Source organism: Sarcophilus harrisii, chromosome 5, assembly GCF_902635505.1.
Source record: "Sarcophilus harrisii chromosome 5, mSarHar1.11, whole genome shotgun sequence".
In the NCBI taxonomy this organism is placed as follows: domain Eukaryota; kingdom Metazoa; phylum Chordata; class Mammalia; order Dasyuromorphia; family Dasyuridae; genus Sarcophilus; species Sarcophilus harrisii.
The window spans coordinates 60,750,998-60,764,079 of NC_045430.1; the positions used below are offsets into that span (position 1 = coordinate 60,750,998).

The 13,082-nt window shown below is 36.7% G+C and overlaps 1 protein-coding gene across 1 annotated transcript in view; it reads right to left on the reverse strand.

Moving 5' to 3' along the window:
• Window positions 1–8,755, reverse strand: part of SLC6A13 (solute carrier family 6 member 13) — a 46,004-nt gene extending 37,249 nt beyond the window's left edge. The window contains exons 1-2 of the mRNA XM_031939484.1: window positions 8,692–8,755; window positions 5,286–5,504 (exon numbers count right to left, since the gene is read on the reverse strand). Coding sequence (XP_031795344.1) covers window positions 5,286–5,499 — 214 coding nt within the window. The 5' untranslated portion in view covers window positions 5,500–5,504; window positions 8,692–8,755. The remainder of the gene's footprint in view (window positions 1–5,285; window positions 5,505–8,691) is intronic.
• Between the last annotated feature and the right edge of the window lie 4,327 nt (window positions 8,756–13,082).

Here is a 13,082-nt window from a genome sequence, read left to right on the forward strand (position 1 = left end):
TGAAGTCCCAATCCCCTGAATGAAATTAAACCTGAGAAAATACTTAACATAAACCAATTTCTGTCAAACAGAGCCATTTTCAGGGAGTATTAAAAAAGTACTGGACTTGAACTTTTGGGGACTAGGGTTTGAATCCCATTCCTAATGTGTAATTGCTGGCTGACTCCAGACAAGTGTGTTTCAATTTCCTAATCCATCAAATGGATATAAAAATATTTGTACTACCTATATTTCACAGGTTTGTTGTGAAGAAAGCACAACTTTGTAAACTTTCTAAGCATATGCTATTGTTATTTCTAATCAATCTAACCAAAGTCTAATCCATCATTCCTTACATAATGCTCCTTTCCCCTTGAAAATGATTTCAAGGGCCTAAGATTTGCTTCTCATATTTTCACCTCCTTGGGGTGGGAATTGAGAAAGAAGAGGGATGATAGTATAATCAAGGGGAAAAAGGAAGTACAAAGATAAATTTTGCCTCCAATGACCACCTTGTTTACCTTCAACTATGCACATAAACCCAAAAGGCTCTTTATACAGCTAATTTTGTCCTATGTGGTTGAGCAGGCAAGAAGGTTAGCAGTCAGTTCTAGTCATCAGTAACCATTTCATCAGGGTGGAGATCTGGGAAGGAACACAGGAGCACAGAAAAGGACAGTGACTTGAGTAAACTAAAAAATAAACAGGAAAACAGAAATACCGATACATGTTCCATGGTAATATATGTATAGAGAGTCTTAGGTTTTTTTTGTGTTTTGTTTTGTTTAGTATTTGAATAGTGGTTCTTGGAGTTTTTCAATCCTCTGACAACTCCCCCACTCAAATACTTACCACTTTACTGCCAACAAAAGCTTTTTTAAAAGTCTATAACTGGTCTTTTTTCTTTAGTATAGCAGTAGATCTTTAAGTCTGAGGAGTCAGGGAAAGGGTATAAAAGTAGAGATAGCCCTTTCACATAGAATGCAGTTTGTTAACAAATTGTCAGTTTCCACAAATATCAAAGATTATTCTGCAGTGACCTTAGGAGACTCAAAAAGACTCAGAAAAAACATAATAGATAATCAAGAAAGTTAGCTCACTCCATTGCCTCCCAACCTATAACATAAACTTTTCTTATATGAAGGTAGATTTCCTTTTTCTAGGGAAATCAGGATGACCATAGAATGAAAAATAGTTCTGTATTCTTCCCACTGTGAAATACCATTCTCTCCGGAGGCAAGCTTGCTGGTGGGAGCTTGATATACTTGGAAAAAAGAAGGGATCAGTTGACTGGGGATAAAAGCAGATAAACTCTCTAAAATCAGCAACCCATGCTCCCAAATGAGGAAGCTACTTTCACTCACCTATGGTCCTCATTTGATCAAAGATTTTAGAGTAAATCTTGACAAGGTGTACCATCTCTGTTCAGCCCTTCAGACCAACCTTTTTAAGGTTGGGACCAATGGACTTCTGAATACAGAGTTAAAGCCTATTTTTTCCAGAGGCTTTGGATTTCGATAATATTCTCTATTCCCAAATCCTACTTTTCCAAAGGTTGTCCCAATGTTTCTACACTATGACCCACAGGAAATTCTGATTTAGACCCAAATACTCCAAGGCAAATGGATTCATTCTGTACTTTCCTTCCCTTTCTTCACCCTATTCCTGACAATTCCAGACCAAAGATCATCCAATTCCAAAGAAGCTTGAGGAAATCGGCTTCACCTCCTAATCCTCTTTCTGCCAATGTGAGGGGCTAAGCGGGTTATTCAATCTCAAAGGTTCCTGAGCTCCAATTAAATCCTCCAAACTCCCAGTACAATTTCAACAGCTGAGGTAGTTAAGCCAGGTTTTCTCTGACAAAGCCATAATGGTTCTCTAGGTAGAGGGAGACTTTGAGGGAAAGAAAACTAGAAAAGATACCCATGATCCCAGATGACAAGGCCATTTTTCCAGGGTGGGGGAACTCCTGTCTATCTCTACACCTTTTGCAAAAATGTCAATCAGTCTACAAGCCTTGGAGCAAATGCCTAACTTCCACAAAGAGGCTGATCCCCTCCTGCACCTATACTCATAATCCCTCTTATCCATATTATACCTACTTTACACATCTTCCACACCCTCAAGTGCTAAGTATTTGGAGGCACATACCAGGATACATACCAGGTCAAATTAATTCTAGCTATAGCCTACTTCTAAATCACTAAGAAAAGAGAAATATAAAAGACTTCATTAGTCCAGCCTGGCAGCTCTGCCTGTGGCAAGATATAATTACTCCCAGAGGATATTTGAGCCCCTGCATTCGGTGGAGTAACCCAATAAATTCCATCTATTACTTCTGTCTATCCTATATCCATAACTTCTCCAAACATTTCTAAAAGCCTTGCTTTGAACCCTTCCCTAACTTGCCCTCTATATGGTAACCTATGAATTTGTATAGCAAATTAAGCCATGTATCCATGCCTCTACTTTAGGGTTCTCTAAGCTAGCGCACCATATGAAAGAGAGCAGCAGGAATCAAAATGAGCTATCTTGAAACATCTTTTCATTAATCTGGATTTCTATAAAAGTTGAGAATTAAAGCCAAAAAGTGGAGAATTTTTAACCAAACTACGGATAGAAGAGATTATGAAAGACAAAGTAGACAATTTTGATTATATAAAATATAAAAGTTATTGCACAAACTAAACCAACAAAGATTTAAGACAAATTGTCAAATGGAATAAATATTAATATCAAATGTCATCAAGAAAAATCTGGGTACATACAGGGTACATACAGAAATTGATGCTACCATACAACACCTAAAGTCTTTTCCTAATGGATAAGTGATCTAAACAATTTTCTAAACAAGGATTGCAAATTGAAACAATCTGAGGTTTCACATCATACATAGTCTGTAAATTGAAAAAGATAAACAAAAATGGATATAGTCAATGTTGTCAGAACTGTGGAAAAACAGGTATGCTAATATAGTTTTGGTGATGTTGTGAGTTAATTTAACTGCTCTAGTTATCAGTTAAGAATGTTGCAAGAAACATGACTAAACTATCCATTATCCTTTGACCTAGAGATCCTACTGCTTGACTTTTACACCCAAGAAGGTCAAAGATAGAAAGAAAGGTACACATTAATATATTTACTTTTTTGTAATAGTGAAATCCTGGAAACAAAGTTGATATTTATCAATTAGGAAAGAGCTAAACAAATATGTTACGTGAATGTAATAAAATATTACTGTGCTATAAGAAACTGAATATAAAGAATAAAATACTACCATGCTATAAGAAACTGAACATCAAGAATACAGGGAACATGAAGAGTCATATGAACTGAAATGAGTCAGAACAAAGAAAACAATGTACACAATAACTATAATAACAGAAAGAAAAAATGAAACTAATTATAATAATCAAACTTGGTTCCAAATAGGATGAAAAATAATGTATCTCTATCTTCTTTGTAGGGGTACAACACTATGAGTGTAGAATGTTATACATACTGTCAAACTCAGCATATATTATTTAGTGTCACTTAACTAGTTCCCCTCCCCCCCCAAAAAAAAAATATATATATATATATATATATATATTTTTAACAAATTATGGCTTAAAGAATAAAAGAGAGAGGGGTCTCTTTTATTAAGGAAACATTAAGAAATGAAGGTAATCTGAAAAAAATATATGAACCAATAATTTTTGTTGTTGGATTATTTTTTTACCCACTCAAAGTTCATAATTTATACTTTGCACATTTGCAAAAATAATAAAAAAAACTGGAAGCAATGTTAGTGGGGCTATGGAAAAATGGGCACACTAGTAAATTGTTAGTGGAATGTGAATAGGTCAAACCATTATGGATATTGATTTGGAATCATGTAAAAAACATGATTGAATTGTACATGCTTTTTGACCTCAGAGGAATAAGAAACAGAAATAAAAATCCAACATAAAATGAAGTGCTGCTATGCTATAAGAAACTAAAACTATGAAGACCACAGAAAATCACGAGATCTATATGAATTGATGTGGAATGAAGAAAAGCAAGGAAACCAATAAGCACAATGACTACAACAATGTAAATGCTAGCAAAAGGAAAAAAAAATCCAAAGCTAGAAAGAAAATGGATTCTCATTGATTTAGGAATAGCTGGAAAAGGGGGAAGGAGTTATTAATGTTATCAAATTATATTGTGCAATTAGAAATGATGAATATGAGAAATGTAGAGAAACAGAAGACTGTATAAAACAAATTAACATAATGACAAAGGAATATTATGCCCAACTACAATAATGTAAATGGTTTTTTTAAATCACCAAAAGGAAACAAAACTATAATTAATTGTAAAACTAATAAAGATCCTGCAGAACAGACAATGAAATATGCCTCCCTTCTCAGCAGAAAAGTGAGAGACTACGGGATCAGAATGTTGTATACAATGTTAAATGCATCCATTGTATCAAGTATTTGTGCTTAACTGTTTTCCTCTGGGAAATAGGAGAGGGGAAAGATTGTGTTTTTTCTAGAACTCACTGCTATGTGATCACAAAAGACATCAATAAGGCACAGTTAAAAGTTGGAGGGGAGTCTAAGGAGACAGAGCCATGATTTTTTTGTGAAACAAACACTCATTTAGTTGAAGAGAATGCTCTGAGACACTAGGATGTCCTGAAATACTACAATTCCTTTGCCCACTTTAATTACATTTGCTAAAAGCAGAGAGGCAACATCACATGCTGTCAGTCTCAGAACTGAGAAGACCTGAGTTCACCTTCACCTCTGACACATGCTGACAGTATGAGCCTAGGCAAGTCACTTAATTCTACATGCCCCAAGCAATTTTCTGAATTGCAGAGCTCTGGCTTAACCTCACTAAGAATTCCCTCTTATATCAAAAAATCTGTTCCAGACAGAAAAAAAATGCTAAAATTAGTTATTTCTATGTTTCTGAAGGGATGAGAGTGCTGTTCTTCAACTCCTCTAAATTTAATCAAAAGACAAAGCCCCAGTCACCCATCAAAGAATTATAGCTCCAAAAAGAGAAACACTTAACCAGCATGGCATGGATACCCCACAAAAATAGAGTCAAGGATGACACTCCCCACCTCTGATCTGTGGTGACTATTTCTAAAAAGCAAGAACCCCCAGGTCCAAAGGTCACAATGTTGAAGGTAGTTCAGTAGTTCAAGAAAGTACAAAAAAAAAAAAAAAAAAGGACAAGTAATCTCAGGATTTTAGGACACCTAAGGAATCATTGAATTCAAGAGATGAAAACTTTTCCCTCCATGGGAGTCAGTGGGTGCTCACCTCCCCCATTCTTGTAGCAGAGATAGGGGAACCTCCAGACATTGCCCAGCCCAATGATTTCCCCAGCTACAGATAGCACATATTCCAACTTGTTGTTCCAGTGACCCCGCTCTAGTGTGCCTTCCTCTTCCTCCTCCTCTTTCTCCTTTTCCACGACTGAATAAGTTGGTATTGTCTTTCCATTGCTAGTTGCACCAGGGACCCTGCTATCCATCCCACCTGAAACAGAGATAGAAGTGTTGTTATTGGTAGGAAATCCCTAGAAATAATATTCCTTCTATTCTCCCAAATACATATGAATGAGAGAGAGAAAAAGAAAAGAGAGAGAAGAAAAAGATGAGATGATGATGATGATGATGATGATGAAGGAGAAGAATGAGGGAGGGAGGGAGTAAAAAGGAAAGGAAGGAAGAAAGAAAGAAAGAAAGAAAGGAAGGAAGGAAGGAAGGAAGGAAGGAAGGAAGGAAGAAAGAGAAAGAAAAAGAAAGAAAGAAAGAAAGAAAGAAAGAAAGAAAGAAAGAAAGAAAGAAAGAAAGAAAGAAAGAAAGAAAGAAAAAGAAAGAAAGAGAGAGAGAGGTAAGGAGGGAGGGAGAGAAGGAGGAAGGAAAAAAGGAATGGAATGAATGAACAAAAAATGAACGAAGGAGGAAAAGAAGGAAAAGAAAGGGAAGGGCGGGGAAGGAGTTCTACCTGAATGGTCACTTGTTTTAAAGCATTTCCTACTGAGAACTATCTAAATGTTCCAGTTGTTGAGAATGCTCCAGTTGAGATCAATCTACATCCTCAGTTTCTCTACACTTGTAACTTTTCCTTCTTCTTAGAAAAGCATTCATTAAACCCAAATGTTCAAAGTGAATTCACCACAGATTCTCATGGATTACATAGAGCATGTGAAGGGGTCACATGACCACAAAAGTTGTCTAAGTTTTGCTTTCCATGCAGGAACTAGTCTGCTAGATCTTGCAAGATGGGGAGAATTGAGGTACTATTGATGATGTTTTCCATTCTGGAAGCCACATTTTAGGAAGGCCATTGATAAGATAAATATCATCCAGAGTGGAGCGAACAGGACTATGAAAGGTTTACAGATTATACTAAAGAACTAGGAGTTTATTTTAGAGAAGAGAAAGCTTGGGCAGAAGAGCATGATGATATTTTTCAAGTATTTAAAAGACTGTCATGAGGGCAGTGGGTGAGTGGCAGAGTGGGTAAAAATGCCTGGAAGAACTAAGCTCAAATCCCACCTCAGGCATTTACTAGCTGTGTGACTCTTGGCAAGTTATTTAATCTTTCATCCTCAGCTTTCTTGTCCATAAAATTGGGATAATAATAATTGGGATAAAAATAACACTTTTCCTACAGGGGATCAAATGAGATAAAATTTGTAAAGCAGTTGCAAAATTCAACCATTATTATAGTTATTCCATTTATTTTGCTTGGCCCCAGAATGCAGAACTTCGGAACAATGGGTTCAAATTGTACAGGGATAGATTGAGAATTAATGTGAGAGAAAAAAATCACTTCCTAACCACCATGGTAGTCCAAAAGTATAATTGGTTCTTCATTTTCACTTCATCTTCACAGAGGTTGGCTGACTATTTGTCAGGTATGTTGCAGAGACAGATGTCTCTATGTTCAAAGGTATTTGTCTACTGAGGTCTCTTCCAGCTCTGAAATTCTGTTATTTCATGATTTTATTCCCAGATCAATAAAGTATTTTGCCCTTATAAACCTAGAAAACTCCAACCTTATGTTTCCCTAATCTTCAGCCAGTGAGAAGAAAGAAACTAGAGGAGAACATGATTTGTGAAAGTACAGTGCTCTGAATGTAATAAAGCTTATATAAATTAGCATGGCAACTGGTTTCTTCATGTCTTTCAATGCTAAGATTTCGTTCAATACTAAAAGTGATATAAGCACCAGTCTTTTTTTTTCCTTTATGGTATGGTGTGGGGGAAAAGAGATGATACGATAGGGCATAAAAGGCACTATTTGGAAATAAGTTGGAGGATGAAAAGAATTTGAGATCCTCAACTTTCAATACACTCAAGGGATAGTTGGTTGTTAGTCCCTATTTCTAAAGGCCAATCGGTGTTTCTAGGATATAGAAAAATATGTATTATTCCCTTTTTTCCACCATACCTTTGCCAAAAAAGGACCACTGGGTCCCCCAGAGCAAGTTTAAAAAGAAGGTATGAGAGCTTCTAAATTATACATAGAGCACCTAGACATGACCATTCTTAGAAATGTCCTTTCCTCTACCCACAGCCCTCTATGGGTATATACTTGAGGGCCTCTATTATAAATATCAAGTGAGGATTCTAATAATTCTGTCCAGCCGTACTTCTATAAGAGAGAGACCTGAAGGAAAGGAACAATACATATTTTTCTATACCCTAGAGGCCTTCCAGTATCTCTTCTGGCCCAAAAATATAGTATTAGGATCAAAAAAGCTATCAATGTTCATCTTGACAGAAACAAGATCCATGCTTGGTGGTCATTACAGTTTATGAATAAAAAGAGGGGTTTGGGTGATTGATTATGAGAAGATTAGGTAGGAAGGAAGGAAGGAATAGCTCACTGAAGCACTTTGGTCCTCTTTAGGTACTGATGTATGAAAGCTCTCTAGCTTGTCTTTCCTTTCCCTTTTTTCTTGATGGACTTTTCTCAGTCCCAGAAAGGAAAAAAAAAATACTGTTGTTGCTAGCTTTATTCTTCTTTACTCTTTTCTTCAATAGCTTCTCTCCAGTAAAACAACTCTTTTATGAGTCTCTAAAGGTTTCCAAAGCTCTCATGCCTACCTGGAGCCAATCACTGTTCCATTTCCTAGAGAAGATCAAGACCTTAGGGGCCAGAAATCAATTAATCCTTAATTACTTGGTGAAAGAACTCAGATGCCTTCATCTCATTTTGGGATTTCTTCTCTACCAAATCACATTGTCTCCAAATCAAACAGTCATAAAAAGATATATATGTGTGTGTGTGTGTGTGTAGGTGTATATATATATATATATATATATATATGTATAAGATAAAAAATACACATACATATATATGTATATATAGTGATATTTAACATATATAAAGATAGAGATATAAATATACATATGGGGAAAACATATTTAGAAGAAGGAAGGGGGTATCATATGTTTTCATACACATTCCCACAAATTATTTTTTCTGCCTCCTTTTTAAAAAGAATTTTATATGGATTCAAGAACCTAAGACCAGAACCTGATCTACAGAGAGAGAAAGACAGAGAGAAAGACAGAGAGAGAGGAGAGAAAGAAAGAGAAAGAGAGAAGAATCAGAGAGAGAGAGAGAGAGAGAGAATCAGAGAGAGAGAGAGAGAGAGAGAATCAGAGAGAGAGAGAGAGAGAGAAACAAATAAGGAAATGTTACAGACCTTAAGGAAGGAGCTGCCAGGGGTCCAGCTAAGGGGGAGAAGAAAAATCCAAGGGGGAAGGTGCTGGCTATTTAAAGTATGGGTTGAGAACGCCTCTGCTGCACTGTAATTCTAAACTTTGCCCAACCCACATTCCGCCCTCCTGCCCCCCCCCCCTCCTCCCCACAGCCACCAACCAACTACCTCGATATGAATGATCTCCCAGTTCGGAGTGTGAGTGTGTGTCTGTGTGTATATGTTCTGTGTCATAGATCATTCCAGGTGCCCTATGTGCTTACCTGGAGGAAGGGAAGCTCTCCTAGTGGGTCTGTATGTGTCTACAAAGCACATGTCATCCTCTTTCTGTTTCTCTTTTTCTACAGTCCATTTTCTTCACCTACTCCTATCTGAATTCACATCACCAGAATCATTTCTTAAAGTGCCTCTTGGGATACTTTGTTGTAAAAATGAAAGATGAGACAGTCATCTCTATGTTATAGAATGGCCAATTAGGTGGAACAATGAATATAGTACCAGATCTGAAGTCAGAAAGATTCCTCTTTCATAATTCAAATCTGGCCTCAGACACTTACTAGCCATATGACCCTGGGCAAGTCACTTAACTCTGTTTGCCTCAGTTTCCTCATCTGTAAAATAAACTGGAGAAGGAAATGACAAATCACTCCAGTATCTCTGTGTCAGGCACAACTGAAATGACTGAACAATACACAGACCAAAAAAAAAAACATATAAATTACAAAACAAGTACTGGTTATGTGCACAAGTTCTTTATTCAAAGAAAGTTTTAGCACAAATATTAGGTATAAGTATAAAAAAGTAATTGCAGATTCTATAATTGAAGATCTTGAGATATATATATGTATATAGATAGATGTTTATGCAAGGAAACATCAAGGAATTACTAAGTAGACTTTCAATTAGGCAAGAAACTTCTTTAAGATGGGAATTTGAGAACATTTTGAATGAAAAAGGGAAGTTTGGAGGGATGGGAAGAGACAGAATGTGAATATATTAAGCATTTACTGTGTGACAGACACTTTTTACAAATATTGTCTCATTTGATCCCCACCATAAACCTGGCAGGTAGATGCTATGGTTATCCCCATTTTAAAGCTGAGGAAGCATGGGGTTAAATGGTTTGCCCAAGGTCACATAGACACTGAATAACTGAGGCTGGATTTGAATGCAAGTCTCTGGGACTCCAGCCCTAGCAGACTATCATCCAGTGTGCCATCTAGGAAAGGATATAGTGTAGAAGAAGGCTTAGAATGAGAGTGAGATACCTGGATTAGTGAAGAATTGAGAATGAGCCTCAGAGAGGAGATAAAATCTGGCCTCATCATTCAACTGAAACTGTCTTCTCTAAATCATCAAATAATTCTTAATCGCCAAACCTAACAACCTTTTCTCAATCCTCATTCTTGACCACTGTGAGAGTATTAATTACCTTATTCTTCCAGATATATTCTCTTTACTAGATTTTCCTGACAACTGCTTTCTCTTGATTTTCCTAATACATTTCTGGCTACTCCTTCTATGTCTCCTTTGCTCAATCTTTATGCAGTCAACAAATCAGCATTTATTAAGTGCTTACTGTATGCCAGGCACTGAGCTAAATGCTAGGGATACAAAAACAGTTTTTAATGCTCAGAGAACTTACATTCTAATGGGGGGAAGACAACACATAAACTGGAGCTAAAAAAACAAAAGTGGGGGAGAATGATGGAGTTACTCAAACAGGAACATAGTGATGAAGTCCATAGGAAGCAAAGCCTACAGAGGCTAGGAGTATTCCCCCAAACACCTGTCCTTGGTCCTCTTCTCTTGCCTGGTATGTCCAATTACCATTTTTAAGCAAATGAGTCCCGGCTTTCAATCCTAAACTCCCTCTGGGGCAGCTACATGGCACCATAGTGCACAGAGTGCTTGGACAGAAGTCAGAAAGACTCATTTTCCTGAGTTCAAATCTGACCCCAGACATTTACTAACTGGGTGAGTCACTTAACCCTGTTTGCCCCCGTTTCCTCATCTGTAAAATGAACTGGAGAAGGAAATGGCCAACCATACCAGTATCTTTGCCAAGAAAATCCCAAATGGGGTCACAAAGAATGATTTAACAACCAAAACATCCTTGCCCTACTCGATCTCTACTGTCGTATCACTAATTGCCTTTGGATGTCCCAAATTGGCTATCCTATAGGCAGGCACATCAAACTTAAAACACGCATAACAGAACATTAACTTTCCCAAAAAAATCATCCATTCTTCCAAATTTCCCTATCAGTGTTGAGAGCATCACTATCTCCCAGTCACCCATGTTTACTACTTTGTCATTGCTCTCTCTCACTCCATATATCCAGTTTTCATTTCTGTCACATCTCTGATATACACTCCCTTCTCTTCACTTATGGGGACTTTCATCATCTTACATCTTGAACAATATTCAAATCCTTTCTCTACCTGCATCCTTTACTCAATAACCAAAGTGATTTTACTAAAACACAGATCTAATCATATCACTCCCCTACTCAATAAATTTCACTCTCTCCTTATTACTTCTAGGACATATGTGTGTGTACATAAAGAAACATGTATGTATATATAAGTATATACATACACACATATATATATATACATAAACATATGTACATGTGTGTATGTATATCATCTGCTTGTTTTTTCACAATTTTTCCATAATCACTTTCCAATTTTTTTTATACTTTACTAGTATATAGCACATAGAATGTGCTTAATAAATGCTGACTGACTGGAAAGGATAACAGAAGAATAATCAGAGTATTCTCCATTTTTCTGGTCCTTCTGTAGGACCAAATTCACACTTTGTCTTTCAACCTCCTCTTCTCATTCTATAAGATTTTACAAATTTGTAAAGTACATTGATGGCAATTAACAAACTCCTTTACACTTTCAAGGCTGGCAAGGATCAAATAGGATAGCCCAACATCACCTTAATTCTATCTTCTATTAATCTCCTAAAGATAAGCATTTAATTAAGTGCCTAATTTATTCCAAGAACTGATGAGAGAAATATGTGAGAAAGATGCCTTCTTCCACTATTACCCAGTTCAGTTGATATAATCACATAATGTAGTCACAAATGATAAGATTTTAAGGCATCTATACCCTGGAATCCCACAGTGAGGTTCAAACTTCTTGGTCAAGTAGGGAACAACTAGCCACATATTTGGGACTTTAGATAGCTGGATAAATTTCAGCAGCTCCAACTTTAAGAGTTGGAGAAGTTCAATCACAAGAGCAAGTCATGTAGGAGAATACTATGGAAGGGATTTTCTCCTCTTTTGGTCCCCAGTATCAGAGCTACTATCCCAGTAGGAGACAATGCATCCAATCAGGATCAGAGACACAAGCTATCTTTTCCTGAATCATACACGTGTTTCACTATGAGCCCATTCTTTCCATGGACACTGTGTATTTATTCAAGAGTAGCTGGGCTGGGGTGGGAGATAACAGATTATAACCACTCTTCTTACTATACCATCTTAGTAAATGGCTTTCCTAAAGGAATAAAGTATACTGTCATGATTGTTCATGGGAAACACACCAGGTGGGGCTCATAGTTATAAGCTCTAGTAATAGGAGTAGCCACCCAATGTTAAACAATAAATAGGTACCAAAGGGAAAGGCAGGTCTGGGAAGTAAATAACTAGTTAATAGTTTACTTAAGAGAAAAGCAAATATGGGTGGTAAATAATTGATTTTTTAAAAAGTTATGTCTAAAGATAAGCTTTAGATTTCTAGACCATGGTTAAAATAGAGGGATGACTGGCCTCAGGGATGGAATTCATTTAACAAGGACTAATAGAAATGTATTTGCATAGAATCCTGCATATATAATCAAAATAGCTTTAAGCTGAAAAAGAAAGGGGAAAGAGAAAAATGACCTATACATATTCTATAAGCTTTAAATACCTACTGTTTGCCAGACACTGCACTAGATTGTCTTATAGATATTTCATGCGTTGATCTCATCAGCAAATTGTAAAATGATGATTTGTTGACATTTTTCTCAAACAACCTTTGTGCAAGTATTTTTATTCCTACGTGGTGAGTACATGAGTGATTCTCTAATCTGGATCCCAAGAATGAACATGCAACAAGAGATCTGTTCTAATTCATCTCAGATACCTACTCTGAGAAAGGCACTGTACTACTCTAGGGAGTTCTCAAACAGATCTGTGATCTCACTGATTTTGGAGTTCTCTCCAGCAATGTTGATTACATACCATCCATACCCATGTAAAAGTCAATAAGGAATTATTAAGAGTTTATTATGTCCCAGACACTGTGCTAAGTGCTGGGAATACAGACACAAGCAGAATGTAAGACAGGCCTTGCTATCAAGAAGTTTA